General features: G+C 30.5%; 3 protein-coding genes across 3 annotated transcripts in view; 1 reads left to right on the top strand and 2 right to left on the bottom strand.

The window, feature by feature from the left end:
• Positions 1-6,173, bottom strand: part of LOTGIDRAFT_210797 (hypothetical protein) — a gene marked incomplete at its 3' end in the record, with an annotated part of 14,187 nt that extends 8,014 nt beyond the window's left edge. The window contains exons 1-10 of the mRNA XM_009065449.1: positions 5,554-6,173; positions 4,996-5,277; positions 4,482-4,565; positions 4,018-4,098; positions 3,566-3,760; positions 3,181-3,321; positions 1,562-1,672; positions 1,030-1,128; positions 491-618; positions 100-230 (exon numbers count right to left, since the gene is read on the bottom strand). Coding sequence (XP_009063697.1) covers positions 100-230; positions 491-618; positions 1,030-1,128; positions 1,562-1,672; positions 3,181-3,321; positions 3,566-3,760; positions 4,018-4,098; positions 4,482-4,565; positions 4,996-5,277; positions 5,554-5,691 — 1,390 coding nt within the window. The 5' untranslated portion in view covers positions 5,692-6,173. The remainder of the gene's footprint in view (positions 1-99; positions 231-490; positions 619-1,029; positions 1,129-1,561; positions 1,673-3,180; positions 3,322-3,565; positions 3,761-4,017; positions 4,099-4,481; positions 4,566-4,995; positions 5,278-5,553) is intronic.
• A 357-nt stretch (positions 6,174-6,530) lies between these two features.
• LOTGIDRAFT_154945 (hypothetical protein) lies at positions 6,531-8,753 on the top strand (the record flags this gene model as incomplete). Its single annotated transcript, XM_009065450.1, has 4 exons — positions 6,531-6,815; positions 7,175-7,225; positions 7,578-8,201; positions 8,685-8,753. The coding sequence occupies 4 exons, from the start codon at positions 6,531-6,533 to the stop codon at positions 8,751-8,753; spliced, it is 1,029 nt and encodes a 342-aa protein (XP_009063698.1).
• Positions 8,754-11,941: 3,188 nt separating this feature from the next.
• LOTGIDRAFT_96617 (hypothetical protein) lies at positions 11,942-15,725 on the bottom strand (the record flags this gene model as incomplete). Its single annotated transcript, XM_009065451.1, has 8 exons — positions 11,942-11,991; positions 12,722-12,830; positions 13,448-13,550; positions 14,035-14,067; positions 14,229-14,285; positions 14,658-14,754; positions 15,129-15,161; positions 15,680-15,725. Coding segments are annotated over 8 exons (528 nt in total), but the record flags the coding sequence as incomplete, so codon positions are not given.
• Positions 15,726-16,746: the final 1,021 nt, after the last annotated feature.

Raw genomic sequence — 16,746 nt, forward strand, 5'->3', positions numbered from 1 at the left:
GTTCCACACAACTCAAGTTAAGCGTTAAGTACACAGGTTCCAAACATAAAAAAGAACACAAGAAAATGAAGTCAAAAGGTCATAAACATAAATACATACCCATAATAAATTCACTACAACTCTGCCATATTGCTTTACCTTCCCACCCTTCAATACTGCGTTGAATTTCTTGCATTTTCTCAAGAACTTCAGGTCTGCCAAATCGACTTTGTAGTCGTAAAGACATTTCCCTAAAAGAAACAGATCATCATGAACTTCAATTGAAGACCATTGTCTGTAAGGATCATTTTCATGAGAATAAACCAAAAGTATTCCAAATTTTGACAAATGTGGAATCAAGCAAGACCATCACTACTGTTTTGAAACTAATATTACAATATTCAAATAAAAATAAACAAAATTGTTGATTTACTGGCATAAATTATATAAACACAAAGGCCCTCTTGAATGATTATGGAGCTCTCAGAATGAGAATTTACCAATTACATACCATGTTTTTCTCTTTGGAACATTTCCACCAAACTTTCTTTCCATGGATGCTTTTAGTGCTTGAAGTAAACTATTAGCTTGTTCTAAACAATCTTGATCATCTTCACTCTGACTGCTTTCTATTAGTTTCTATAAGAATACAAGATCATCTGTGAGTATAATAATGTACTACAAGACCTTCCACAAAAGAGACGACTCTGATTTGTAATGCAGATTCTTATCATCCTATGAAACATCAAATACCATTAAGAAAGACTGAATTTCACCAAAACAGATTTAAATAAAAATAGATGCAAGATTTTTTGGACTGCAAATATAGATATTTCACATGATGGCATTTCTTCCTAACTGACTTGAAGGAGATGAATCTTATAACAGATACAGATGTTCACTGAAATACCATGCCAAATAGAAAACATATCCTGTATACTTAGTTCAGTAGTTAATTTAAGGAAGCATGGAAAGCAAAAAAATTAATTCAAAAATCCAATCTAGTTCATGAAAAAGCTGTTAAGTGGTGGTAGGTGTTTCAATACTTACATCAATAACTTCAAAATAATGTAAACAATGATAGAGAGGTCCTAATAATAATTTAGGTAAGACATATTTAACAGCTATCTTAAATCCACTACCAGATTTCTGAAATTACAAATTTTCAATTATGTCAAAGCCTATAAAGATGATGTATTTTTACTTTTCGAAATAAATGAAAGAGTTTAACATCTAACTTTTCTGGAATTATTGCTTTCTTGAATATATTATTCATATTATATTCATGTGGTATGCAATTGAATAGTCATATTCTTCGCCATTTTGTGATGTTATGTGTCATGTAACTTTATATGTAACACTTAATAAAATCTATATAAATTGACTCAAGAGTGTGGGCACACAAAATCAAAGAAAACAAATAGTCGACAAATATCAAACTAGTTTGATGTACCTGTCAATAATGCAAAAAACCTTGTCGTAGAAGTGCAGCACAAAGGAGGTTTTACTCATGAATCCCGTCAACATTAGGCTTTGTTTATTTGTCTTTACTCAAATACAACAAAACTAACAAATAACCTACCTTCATTTCTGCTTCGACATCTTCTCTCTGTAGTAAGGTATATAATCTTTCTTTACCTCTAGGTGCCATCATATCTTCTACATACTTAGCATATACATTGAATTCTTCACCCTTAAGACAAATAAATAATATTACTATTACAAAACAATTTTAGTCTTAGTTATTGACAACAATAAGTCCAGCGTGTCAGTCAATATCATTTGACATATAGTTTTAAACAATCAGCTATACAATATGATCACGGCACCTGAATGACTCAAACTATTGAAGTTAAAAACTTTATGAACATCATTGAAAACCAAAGAAGTATCATAGTTTCCAACATTTAAAGATGGGTTATGAAAATGAAATGCTAATACTTATATGAATAGAAAGTAGAAGTGTTCTAATGACTTGGAAAAATACTAATTTGTCTCACATGTCTATAATTTATTCATAATTAACTAAATTAGAAGAGAATTACCAGCAGAATTCCAATGAGTGACCGATCAAGAAAGGTCAAAAAGTCTTTTTTGTTTATCCAGACTGTACATACATTGACATTTATGATTGGTTAAATCTCTTAATAATATGCAATAAGAACATAATGATATGATTAAGAATATATGATGATTCATTAGAAACACCAATTCATCAGATAGTTTGCTTAATTTGACACTAAAAAATAAGGAAACCCATCTTTCAAGTCAAGGGATTTTCTATTTACAAAATTGTAAATGGACGCAGATTCCTATTCATTGAATTGATAGAAATTATAAGTTTGCAAGAACTATACTTTAAAAACTAACTATTACAGTAGTGTAACCTATTTTCATGGATATAAGGATTCAACACCGAATTTCGTCAAAGTTAAAGATACGAAAAAAAAATTGTATGTCTTAGATGTTTCCTCAGATATTCTACAAAATAATTAAAATTGGTTTGTTTCAATTTTCTTAATGAATCCTTCACTTTGACCCATATTTCATGAGCAACCAACTCGGCAACGGCGGCAGAATGCGTCACCTATTTTCGTGTACAATGTTTGATCTATAAATAAGTCTAGAAAAACACTTCTCTTAGTATTTATCTTTAATATCGATTCATTATAACTAGTGACAATTCCTTCAAAGAACCACAAATTAAAAAAAAAAAAGCGACTGACATAATAAGAAACGTAGCGTGATTTATTGCTAAAAGTCACTGAAACAACATAAGAATATGGCCCACTTTGTGTTTCATAGAAATTTTCTGCTGACACGGAATCCGCTAGTTGATCACGTGACTTCATTCGTTGGAATATATTCTAGCAGACAACAGTTGGAATTCCGATTACCGCTTGGGATTATAAGAAAATTCGGCCGATAAAAAATGGTGACGTTTGGTAATAACTGAAATCAGCCATTTTGTATTTGTCAAAGTATACATTAATACATTTTACCTTGCTTGAAACTACTGGATTCATTCTACTAGCTGATATTGTAGAGAAAACCCATGTTTATCAAAACAAACTAATGCGGAGGTCGCGCAAGGTCGCTCATGTAAATTATTAATCCTTTCCGGAAATCCACGAATAATAGGTTTCCACGAAATAAGGTTACTTGACTGTATTAATTCTGCAACATGAAACTGATACTAACCTCTGCTATATCTTCAAAACATGTACCAACGTAGGGTGTTTCTTTTCCATCAGATATCTCTACTTGATCTTCAACTAAACTTAATAATTTAGCTGTTAAATCATAGATATCTAATATATTACTAAATATTACCTCTAAATCCTACAAATACACAAAATGTAATTAAAATCTTAAAGTCGTTTTTCGATATTTTAATCAAAAAAATACCAATATTTATATTACTGATGCAACCATATTTTTGAAAATTTTTGTTTCATTTTTCTTTATTTATATTTTGTATGTAAATAATATTGAGAACTTCTGTGGTTCTTGGAAGATTATGACAGGCTCTTTTTTATTATTGCTGTTTTGGGGTATTTCTTCCTAAATCAATATCAAAACTGACCTTGCTTCTGGGAAACAATTCAACAAAAGGAACTCTGAATACTTTAATAATCATATTTAAATCACGTAAATATTGTGTTTCTTCTAAAATAAACTCTTTAACAATATCTTCATATTTCAATGATTCATGATGTACAGGTTCACTTTCTATGACAAGATTTAAATCTTCCTCTTGTGAAAACATGTCAATTAAAACCTGGAATTAAATTTCAAAAAGGATTTATAAGCTATGCAAGTCATGAACAGAAGTCAATCATGAATATTCAAAATCAGTGAAGGAAGACTTTTTTTTCTATTCTCCTCAATTTCTGAGTTACAACAAACAAAATGATTTTATCAATAGATCATGCAGATTTAGATCCATTCTATGCCAAGATTGATGCATTCAGCTTCAAAGTAATTAACATACAACTTAATGTATAATGTATAAAAACCATTCAATTTTTTTTTTACCTGATCTGCACATATTGCCACTTTTACATCTTGTCTTGTTATTTCATTATGTCTAATATTCTTAACATATGTACCAGTAAACTAAAAATATTATAAAATCATAAATGGATATACAGAATAATGAGGTATATAATCTAACATATTTTGTCTCAAAACACATAAATTGTAGTTAAATATCTTTCTAAAACTTTCAAAAAATTTTCCAAACCATGAAACTAAACCTAAAAAACAGCTTACAGGCAGTTGGAACCTTTTGCTGGGGGTATTAAAAAATCATATGGTCACCCCTACCTAACCCTATTTTTTAATAAGTCACCATTTTGGGGCATGCGCAAAGTGTTCTGATTGGCTACTACATCACTTTGCATTATATACCTGGAATAACAGATTGTGATTATTTTCTTAACAACTTAGTTTGATTGTACTATAATCTGTGATTTTTGAAAGTTATATTATATTATTACCTTGAGTATATCAGCAGCTATATACTCTAATACTGCTACCATATACACAGCTACATTATAATCTACTCTATATCCCAGTAACTCCTATTGATAACAAAATATTAATATAATTAATGAATGAAATGGAATTTGATGTTCTACTTTTCTACAAATTATTTTGCAGTCAGAAAGGAGGACTGCTTTGTCAGTGAGGCCGCATTAGCCCACTGTTTTCACTATCTAAGAAATGTCTGGAAATTTTCATTATGTCAGCTGCTGTCTAACATAGGTCTCCATAGCACAGTCTGTTGGAGCGTTTGTTCTTTTCATGACGTCATTTACTTGATACCTTGAGCAATGAGCGATTGACAGCTATGGGTTCTGATCTCCAGCAGTGCGTGTAAGTCCAATGACCTTGAATAAGTCATCTTCACTCATAATTCCAGTCAACCCAGCTGTAAATGAGAACAAATAATCTGGGAAAGATCAAAGCCAAGGAAAAATAACTTCATAAACAATTGGACAAATATTTTACCTTCAACAAAGGATGAACTTTATCAACAGGCAAACTGGACTGGTTATTATTTGATCCTTTCTTTCCTTTTGTCTGAACGTATTTCTCCAGAGCACCTTTAGCTTCTTGTATTGCCCATTTATCAATAGGGTCAGGAAATGTCTTCTGAACTCTATCTTCAATATCTTGTACTTTCTGTGGTTGACTTGAACATAGAGAAACTATTAAATGAACCATTAGGCTCTCAATATATTCTAATGCATCTTCTTTTGCACTCAGGTCAGGATGAACTTGGCGCTGAACCTAAAATAAACAAATAACCATTTTACATTCTTAAAAATCACATTTTTTCAAAGCTTAATTCTAAATGATGTCTTAAAACTTGGTATGTTTTGATATCAGGATATGGCACTAGTCTAGTACCCTGGTACATAAGAAACACAGGCTTCTTCTTATATAGACAGAAATAATGTAAATAAGCTTAAACCATTTTCCTTTGACTTATGAACCTTCAAAGGAATACTGTTCTCTATTAAAACTTAATCAACATTTCATCATAATTTTTGTACTCTAACTTACCATCTTTAACAGATTTATAAAGATTCCCTTCCACTTATTACGTTGCTCATCAGAGAAGAGGGCTATTGTATTATCCAAATTTGATCCAGCGCCAATAAACATTCCACCTTTCTGCTGAGACATGGTTGTTTGTACCATTGGTTTTATTTTAATTGATGGTATCTGCAGTACTTGAAAATGACCTCAATCAAGTAATTCTTTGAATAATGTCAAGCTTGTAAACAATAAATGCCATGTTTTGTTTTAGCTTTAGTTCTTTCTCAATATTCCTTAGCATTTGGCACATCCTATATGTCTTATCAAAGAAGTTAATTCCATCGATAAGAATGGTAAAATAATATTCTTCTACATGATTTAAGGCATCAATATATAAAACCAAATGTCTAAGATTCCAAAACAATGTCAACAAATAACAGTCGCATTTATTTTTATTTTGACTTCCAACTTCGTTTCATTTTCAGTTCAATCTTCACTGATTTGCTGACACATTTGATCAGCTTATTATCTTAGAAGAAGATGTCATATCTATGTATCCTTTATTAAATTCATGCTACGTACAAACAAATATCAGATTTTGACGACGTAAATTTAGCTTTTTTTATTATTTTTTCGCCCAGATTTCCGTAATATGACCGGAAGAGGAAAATAAAGTAACTTCATTCGTTCAAAATCTTAAACATATCGAACGCCACTACAAACGTAACCAATCCAATCACTTGTAAGCCAAGATCCTGAATTAACCGTAAATTCATTAGATTCGTGGAAAATAAAATGACACAACGAAAAATGAAGCATAACCAAGAAACGATTAAAGTGTTTTTAGAATTCCATCTCCGCTGCTAGATACGTTTTGAAATATATTTTCTTTTCTCCTTTCGTGCAGGTTACGCATTATTATATAGCTATTTCTGCACTTTCTTTGCAACTCTTCTTCCGGTTGAAGATCGTTATCTGCTAATGAATAAAAACATTTGATAATGGAAAAATGTTATGATTCTTACGTGTTTTCTGCAAATTATACATCTCGAAAATTAGTCAAATATGTTGACGGTTTAACTTGCTCTCTTGGAAATCAATATAAGGATCTCGAATTTGATCAACAAGAACAATTACTGAATGACTTTGTTGTAGGCCATGAAATTAGGGCGTTGTACAACGATCCTTCCATTGATGAGGGTGATGATCTGAAAGACCGCATAGCATCATTTCCAAGGCTAACATTTCAAACAGGAGAAAAAATAATTGTTGACTGTGAAAATGATGTAAGTTCAATCAAAGGTTTGTTGTTCAGATCTCCCCAGTCCAACATGCCATCTGCTGATCTGGTTTGTTATCAGATAGTTCATTACTCTTTTTATGCTAATGTCAGTGATTTCCTCCTTGTACACTTTCCACAATAGTGGATTCATCCAAGTGGTTTCCTCTCTACTTATATAAAGAAAAGAAACTTCATGGAATATAACTTTCTTTTCATTTTGATATGAATCTTTTGCTCCAAAGCAGTTCCTTGACGGCTTGAGTCTTGATAAGTCTTGGAGTCCATGATTAACTATAAATGATAACAGTTTTAATTCGATTGGGAGTTAATGTTTCATTGAGTATTTTGTTTTAATATTTGCAGTTCAATACTTGGCGAGATGAACATTCTGGACCGTTTTCATGGAAATCTCTGGTAAGTTTTCAGGCTAATAGTGAATACTGATATTGATAGTATCTAGTACATCATATTCTCTGCAAACAAAAACTTGCTACATACTGGAAAAGATTTTAGTTGTGAGAGCAACATTTTTTTTAATTTGGCAGGGTCTAGAAATTTCCAATCCATGTGTCATATGTGTTTATTTAGAGCGAATTCACACATTAGCTTTATATTGGAGTTTGCTTTATCACTTTATCTTGGCTGGCGGTTTTTATAGTTTTTTTGACATTACCTAGTAAATACTAGTTCCTATTTATATAATAGACTTGATTACACTTATTTTTCATATTATGTATTAAAATGGGTTATGAATGATATTTTGTAGAGTCAACAAAATCTGACATTGGATGATTTGGAGCCTAGTAAAATGACCAAACCATTAAGTAAGCAGATTCCCACAGATATTCCTCTATCTTCCAAAGAATTCCAGTTTGAACCTCAACCATGGACAACTGAGATTATCACTGATTACAAAAGCAAACTTAATCAAATTAGCACACCAACTGATGGGGTAAACAAAGGTTTTGAAGGAAGCATTGAGAATGTTTCACATGCATCTCCAGCTTCACCAGCTTCACTAGCTTCACCAGCTTCACAAGCTTCACCAGCAATTGTGCGTCCACATCAACTTAAACCTGAACCAGTAGAGAAAGTTTCTAAACCTGTTCCCCCAAAACGTCACATCAAGAAGTCACCTGTGTCACCCAATGATGACAAGCATGCTGCAGACAGACTTTTGCCTAAGCCAACAGAAGAAGATTGTGTTTTTAGTAATCCTACAATGGCTGTTAACTATTCCACTTTTGTTGGACAAAATGTAGATGATGAAGAGGAACATTTTGTTTGCTCTGTTTCTATGACAACTAGTACTAATAAAGATGCTGAAAGCCATGATAAATACTCAATGGAAGAATCTCACACTGATGATGATGATACTAGCAAACAAGAGGTAGGAAAAGTATTTTCAAGTGTAAAATATGGATTTATATTTTCAAATTATTCTGTTTGAATAATATTATCTCTCTATCAATTAGCCATCATAGATAGGGCATGTAGTAGTTTCCCCCCTTTACAAGTTCATCCTTAGTGGTTTCCACCCATATTCTTAGTGGTTTCCACCCCTACTCAAAATGGTTTCCACCCTAATTAACAGATACTTGCATTCCATTATATATTGGTAAGGTTACCCTAGATGAACATGACATTAAATCTGTAAAGTTTATTATTCTAAAATTTAGTTGATTGCTGATATCTCAGCAATACATTTCTGTGATGCGTTTTATCCAAATTTCTACTAATTTGACTTTGATTGATATTCAATTATTGGGATGAAAATAAAACTAAAGAAATCACTCTCATGGACTATTTTCTCTATCTGAGACTACAGTCTTAGTTTTTGATCACCTGTATTATAAATTGTAATATATTTCAGACTGAAAGTGGTAATGATATTTTATCAGAGACAGTGAAGAGTGGATTTGACTTTTTGGATCAGTGGTAAAAGGATGTTTAGGTCTGTATTCAAACATCAAGGGCCAGGGGTAAACCTTAACACAAACAATTTATTTTAAAGTAGGTTAAAGATGGGTTCCCTTATTTACATTTATGAAAATACTAATATATTAATAGAAAGTAGAGTTTTTATGACTTGGAAAAATGCCATTTTGTCTCATGTCCATAATTAATTTATAATAAGCTAAATTGGAAGAGAATTTCCAGCATAATTCCAATGAGTGACTGATCAATAAAGGTCAAAAAGTCTCTTATTTTTGTTTATCCAGACTGTACATACTTGGACATGTATGATTGACTCTTAATTATATGCAATAAGAAAATCATGATTTATACTTAAGAATACATGATAATTCATTAGAAACACCAATTAATCAAATAGTTTGCTTAATTTGACACTAAAAAAATAAGGAAACCCATCTTTAAGCAATAATATAAACATTATAGGTCTGACTATAAATATTTTCCACCTCAAATCAAATTATACTGTTCACAGAAGACTAAAAGACGACTTTGTACTGTCATTGGTAGAATTTATTTAATTTAATTATTTTTTTCAAGTTAAAAAGATTGAGGGAATATTTATGTAGTGTGTAAATTTTTGGACCAAATAACAAAATTCATTTTACAATGGTGGATATATAATTACATTTTGTAATTTTTCAATAAATTTTTGTGTCTGAATGTATTTTGCAATGATTAATTTGTATAACTGTTTGGTTTTAAAGAGTGAAGTGTTGAAAGAATGTGTTTAATGTATATTAATATATTTATATATGTATCTATATATCTATGTATATATATATCTATTTGTTTGTTTGTTTTGGTTGTGTATGAATTGAGTTGTTTAATTATTAAACAAAATGGGAGTAAGTTTTTATCTACTATTTTTACCTCATATGCAATATTTATATTTTTTTCTCTTTGTAAAGATTTAACTTTACATAGATATTTAGTCATTATTTACATATACTTAATTATTTTATATTATTTGTTGTATATTGCTTTACGTATATTTGAAAATACCTTGTATACTAATTAACTATAATATTAGTGTTTTCTATAATTGTTCATTAAACGCACACTTTCTCAACAAGTTGCATGAAGTTAGACAGCTATAACTTGGTTCAAGAAGAATTAGAAATTTGAATGTATAAACTTTGACAACTATTTTTTTTTCTGTCCAAAAAGTAATGTTAGGTACTCTAAGGCAAAATAAAACTTTTAAACTTTCTGACCTGTGCCTTTGTACACGAAAACGTTACCTGGTGTGATTGTAGTATTCTGTTAATCTGCAATCAAATTAATGTATATTTCACTATCTGGGTTATATTTCCTTCTTCTCTTCAAAAGACTCAAATCAACTTTAATTTGTCGTCTAGTTTAGAGTTAACATAGGACTCAGGTCCAAAATTAATTTTAAAATGTTTATAAAACCTTAGTTTACTTGATAACTCTACTTCTGAAAACCATAACGTACTGATCTTTGATTCGACTTTTAAATTTATTAATATTTAGTAAGTTTGGATCGTGAAAAACAGAGGAAAATCCCAGATTCATTTAAGATGGTTTTGATGTCGGTAATCCAGTTATGTTTTCCATTAGCATCGTCCTTACATAAAACTTGGTATATATTGAGGATAAGAGGATTATTGGAGGCAACAACTTTTAACCAGTATTCAATCATTTGAACCTTACGCAAAGCATTTAGTGGAAAGAACCCAAGCTCACCCAATGCAGCGACTAGAGGGGTAGACTTGCCCAAATGTAATGAATATCGAATAAAATCATTTTGAACTCGTTCTAAAATTTTACATGTCAAGGCACCCCAAACTTCACAGGCGTAAATACACACATAGATATGATATAATATATCATTTTAACTTTTATATAGAAACATACACAATTATTTCAACAATCATATAAATAGCAAATACAACAAAAAATATAATTTCAGATTTTTAACATTGTGAAAATGGAATAAGTTTATAATTATTGTGTAAAATCTGAACAAATTGAAGAGAAATCACAGATATGAATGGGACTCTAAGGTAACATAGGAATGTTATAAATAACATAATGATGAAATAACTTATTTGAGATCACTGAGTTTGATATTAGAAACCATGACAACCGTTTCTTTGACACGAAACAAAAATTCACCAAGATTCCAATGTTCTAACTGACTGTGCTACAGCTGGTCCTTTACCATAAACATCATACAAAGTACAGCTCTATAATTTCTGTAATTGATTAAGTGATATAGTGAAAACATTTATTATCACAAGAGGCTACTATGAAATTCCTCAGCCAGTTCTTTTGAGAGTAAACATAATTTCTTGTCAAGTCTATGCTAACCAATCACCAAAATAAAAGTGTACAACTCTGTGTTAATGAGAATAAAAGTAAGTTATTTGTGAAGTAGAGTTCGACAACACAGAGGAAAGGTCATATCATTTGAAACTTAAACATACTGTCTGACTACGTTAAGCTTTGAATTGATTTTTTCTCTCATTTCATAAATATTCAAAATAAAATTTTCAACTGTACACCATTTGTCTTGGTCTTCAGGTCCATAGTAATATAAGATTGAGTAATTTTACACTTGAAATAGACACACTTCCTTCCCAGAAAATGATCTACTTTTAGGATTGAAAATTACCTTCTGTAAAATCATGTTAGCAAATAATATTTTTCCAATGGTTAACATTTTAATCAATCCAAAGACTATCTAAGACTCTCAGTAGTATTTTGTAGTTGATATTTCAATTCATATGAAAATGATTACCAAATTCAATCAGAAAACAGTGTAGTCAGAGACTAGAGAATTATTTCTCTTTCAATTTTATCACGTATTGCTCACATTGTTTTATATTTTTAATAATTGTAATTTATAATGGAGACTAGTCTTCTTTATTTCTTAAAATTATTCAAAATATTGACTACAAATAATTATATACATTAAAAACCTGAAGCATAAAAGCAAGGCAACCTTAATTTTGAGCATTTAAAAACCAGTCAAAATATGACAAGGAGTTAACTCTGAAAACCATATGACATGAACCCAATCTAACTGCAACAGCTATTTTTGTTTGAACTCTGACTCTCCTCAATATCTGTGTCTTCAAAATTGGTATTATCTGTATGTAATTGAAGACTATCTGTTGGTTGTTTGACGTCTGTTGGTAATTTTAATATATGGTTGATTAAAAACTTCATGGCTTCATCTGAAATAAATTTCCAAGATAAAATTCCTGTTAAACACTTAAAGGAACATTCTGCTTTTTGTCAAATGTTTTCATAATCAAAAAGGTTGTAAATTATACCTGAAAATATTTCTAAAATATGTTATTTATATCCAGGTATCTTATTGATCGAACTGAATTTGTTATAAAAGGGTTAATTAAAAACTGAGTACTAATTGTTAATTTGTTTTGGTGTTTGGCTTTTTAATGGTTCGTTAATTGAAACCTTTAGAATACGCTTATTTTACTAAAATCCTTACAGTAGTTTTTTGAAGGGGTATTCAGCTTTTTTATAAATAGATTTCAATATCAAAAAACATCGTAAATTATACCTGAAACTTTAAAAATATTTTTTGTTAAAACTTTCTGATATGTTAAAGGGCTCATTTTTCTAGATTTTGGTGTATAGTATTCACAAATTTGAGCAAAGAAAATACTTCCCCTTTATTAAACCTAAAAGTTTGCTATCTTGTTTGGGATTGGAAAACTAATGTACAGATTTAAGCAAAGCAAACAACAAGTTGTACAGAAATATTACAATATAAATACACAAGATGATCTGGGAGAACTGCTTTATTGAAGCTGGCAGCACGTCATACATTGCGGCATACATATCTTATCTTTAGGACTTCAATAGAAGATTAAAGATTCTTAGTATATCCAAGATCTTAAGGGACATGGTTTGGACATTATGAGATGAACACTGACTGACCTATTTTGACATCAGTTTTAGCAGATGTTGCAAACCAACCAATAAATTTATGATCTTTACAGAATTTATTTAATACTTCTTGTTGAACCTGTACATCTTCAATATCACACTGAAAAAATTAATTAAACATAACTCAAAATTAACTGCATCATATTTTGAAATGAATTTAAAGATGGGTTCCCTCATTTTCATTTATGAAAATCAAAATGCTAATACTTATATAAATAGAAAGTAGAGGTGTTCTAATGAGTTGGAAAAATACCAGTTTGTCTCATGTCCATAATAAATTCATAATTAGCTAAATTAGAAGAGATTTACCAACAGAATTCCAATGAGTGACCCATCAAAAAAGGTCAAAAAGTCTTTTTTTGTTTATCCAGACTTTACATACATGGACAATTATGATTGGTTAAAACTTATATTATATGCAATATAAGAAAATAATGATATGATAAAGAATACATGCTAATTCATTAGAAACACCAATTAATCAAATAGTTTGCTTAATTTGACACTAAGAAATAAGGAAACCAAGCTTTAAACTAATTACAATAACCTACTTTTAAAATCCACCTTCTTTTATTCTTCTATTTTCAAAATAAAATTTTTTTGCAACGCATAAAGTTCACTGCCTAGTGTCAACAAAAAAATTTGCCCAGTATGAATAACAAAATATTTTACAAATTTTCTCTATGAGACTCCAATTTCTTAACAATTCATATTTACCTTATTGGCTATTAACATAACAGGTACAGGCTGTTCATTACCTAACATTACTTTTGAATTAACATCATTCAACCATTTTAATACTGAGTCAAATGTTGCTGGTCTGAAATGTTTTGAGATAAATATGGATGTTCAACTGATATAATGCTCAAGTTTTCGACATTTTTGGTTGAAGCAATTGAAAATAATCCAGAGCTATATATTCACTTTGGATTTCAAAATTGGACTCATATGCTTTCTATGATTCTTCTACGTATTAGTTTCATCATTTATGGTACATTTTTAATGTTTCACAGGTATAATATCAAGAATGTATCGGGGACACTGATAGCATCAATTTGCACCATTCCAATTTTCACTCCAACGTCTGTGGTTCTTGCAATTCCACTAAAACTAACGCGTATTATGACGTCACTAGAGGGGAACTACTGAAAGCTACTATTAATATACAGTTCCCCTCTAGTGACCTCATAAAACGCGCTGGTTTTAGTGGAATTGCAAGAACCACAGACGTCAGAATGAAGCGAAAAAAACATAAAGTGAAAATTCACAGTTGAAATCTAGTGGCACATGATAAAAAATATTACCTTGAAAGATCAAATACTATTATAGCTGCTATTCTGAAATGGACAATATAAAGTATAAAACTTATCTGTTGCCAAGCTTGGCCTTCCTATTCTTAAAATTCCAAAGATGTTAAATTCTATTTCAAAGTTTTATTTTCGAGACTAATTTCATCATTTGTAACTAACAATGTAATGTAAATCTAAGGCTAACTTACGCATATTTATAATAAACTCTTGTCATGTGACCAAATCGTTCATGACCTGCTATATCCCTGAAAAAAATCGAATCTTTACTCTTCAAATTTTTAAATGGGCAGCTCATGACCAATCTGAGGAATCTAAGAGATTATTGAAAAGGTTTTCTAATTCTTTTGAGTGTCAGTGACACTGATAGCATCCATTTGCACCATTCCGATTCTAAATCAGACATCTGTGGTTTCTGCAATTCTAAAACTAAGTGTTTGATGACGTCACTATCTCACAATTTTTCATTGAAACAAGAAACAGGTTTTACATGATGCGCACCAATTGGTTTAAAAAATGTCACAAGCACCAGACTGTGCAAGCAAACTTGTTAGATTACACTAGAGACAAAATTGAATTAAAGGGCTCTCAAAGCTTTTACATATTTAACTACATCTTACCATAGTTGTAAATTAACTTTCACATTTGTATCCCATTCTATAGTTTTTAAAGCAAAATCCACACCAATAGTTAATTTGTAATTTGGAAAGAAGGTTCCTGCAAAAAAAAATTCAGGTGAAAATTGTGAAATTGTGAAATAAGAATCAAACTTTAATCTGATTATCCACAAGTGAAATTTGGTGTGAAAAATTGTTAAACAAATATTTCAATCTAAATTGAACCCTAAATAGAGTGTATGCTTCATAATCAATGGAGTTGTCTTGGTGCTGAAGAATGAAGAATAAGATTTCTCTGCTGAACAAATAAGTGTCAAAAAATATTCCTGATACTACTGATGCTTTCAAGCATAAACATTGTGTTTGTTGAATCTCATATCACTAGCTTTGTTGAGGAAATAATATTACTATGTGACATGATGCATTGGCATAGAGTGTACCAGTCAACAATATTATCTTGATAAAGAAACTTACCTTCTGTGTATCTTCTTATGATAGATGTTTTACCTACAACAATAGTTTAATTATCAATGAAGAGCAAAATCCTACTACTGTAGCATATTCTCATAAAACAACTTCTGTCCTGTTCAGTGAGATTGCATATTTTGCTCCTATGTCAGTAGTTCAGTACAGTATTAGAAACTTTACTTCCTAATGAGTTATGAATCTAATGAAGTAAATTGACAACCAAATAAGCTGCCACTAATACCACAATTTTTACCAATCCAACTAAGACTTTTAGGTATCAAAAATTGACATCCATTTGGCCTAAAATTCTGTGATAATTATACTATTCGTTAACAATGACAACTGTGGAACATTATCATTAATTATTCATCTTAGAACTACAAGAATCCGACCTGTCAATTTTTTTAAAATACAATAAAAATTCAAATTAATGAAGAAGAAGTAAAATCAGGTCTATAAAATCTGCATCAAAAACAATGGTCTTATTCCAAAAAATTAAATGGAATTAAGAATGTCAGGTTGTCTGTAGGAAGTGCTGAAAATTTTCAGGGTCATACCTACTCCAAATTCACCAATAACAAGTATTTTATAGAGGTGTTCTTGAACAGAAACTGTATTAATGGGGCTAATATGTTTTTCAGCGTCAATGGACGCTGCCATTTTAAAGTCATATGACAAGTCACATGATAATTTGTTTTGGTTACCTTTTTGAGCTCTTTTCCTTGGATAGTTGTTGATAATCACAGGTACCAAAGATTTTCAAAATGGAAAGGTTTGATTTTAGTAACATGCTTATAAACTTATACAAGATATAATTTAAGAGGGCTCAACGAGTCCTATAAATTAGTTTTTTAAAGCCCAAAAGAATGTCACCAAAAAGCCGGTTAAGTTACTTCCGGTATAGTGAAGGAACGTGTGCTGTAACTTTGACGAAATCCTGAAAGTAAGTGAAGCAAAATTAGTTCAACATAAGAGCGTCTGTTGTATTTCAATACGTTGCAATAGACATACTATTGCTGCTCGAAACATCTAATAGGTAATCTCCAACTCCTGTCTTAAGTTTCAAGAAGTTGCATCATTCTTTCTGAATGTGGTGAATAATATAATAAGGCCTAATTGCTACTCTGCAAATAATATTACAAGTCTACCATATACTATATAGGCTAGGACTATAGGATAGATCGACTACAACTGATACTAGTGATAGCAATACAAGAAGTTAGAAGTAGGTTAGACTAACAATACCTGATTTTGTTTATGTCAGTACGGTAGTAAAGATATAAGCTCAGGTTTCCATAGAAGCAAGATTTCTGCCATTTTATTTCTGTTTTTCAACCTTTTTTATAAGCTTATTTTAGGCTTCATTTATCAATAAACGTGTTAGATATTAACAAACATTTAAAATACTAATAGTTAGGATATCAAAATTGATTTTACTTCATGTACTTGTACAGGAATTGTGACAAGCATCATGATATAGCTCTAAAAAATTTTCATTTCATATCTGGTTTACTTTGGTGTTTTTTTTCCAGGTTTAATAATGTCTTTAAGTTTGAAGTTGAGTAAGGATAATCCTTCAGCTGGTTAGTTGAGTCTATTCTTTCACTTGTATTTCATCATGTAC

The sequence above is a fragment of the Lottia gigantea genome (genome assembly GCF_000327385.1).
Source record: "Lottia gigantea unplaced genomic scaffold LOTGIsca_7, whole genome shotgun sequence".
NCBI lineage: Eukaryota > Metazoa > Mollusca > Gastropoda > Lottiidae > Lottia > Lottia gigantea.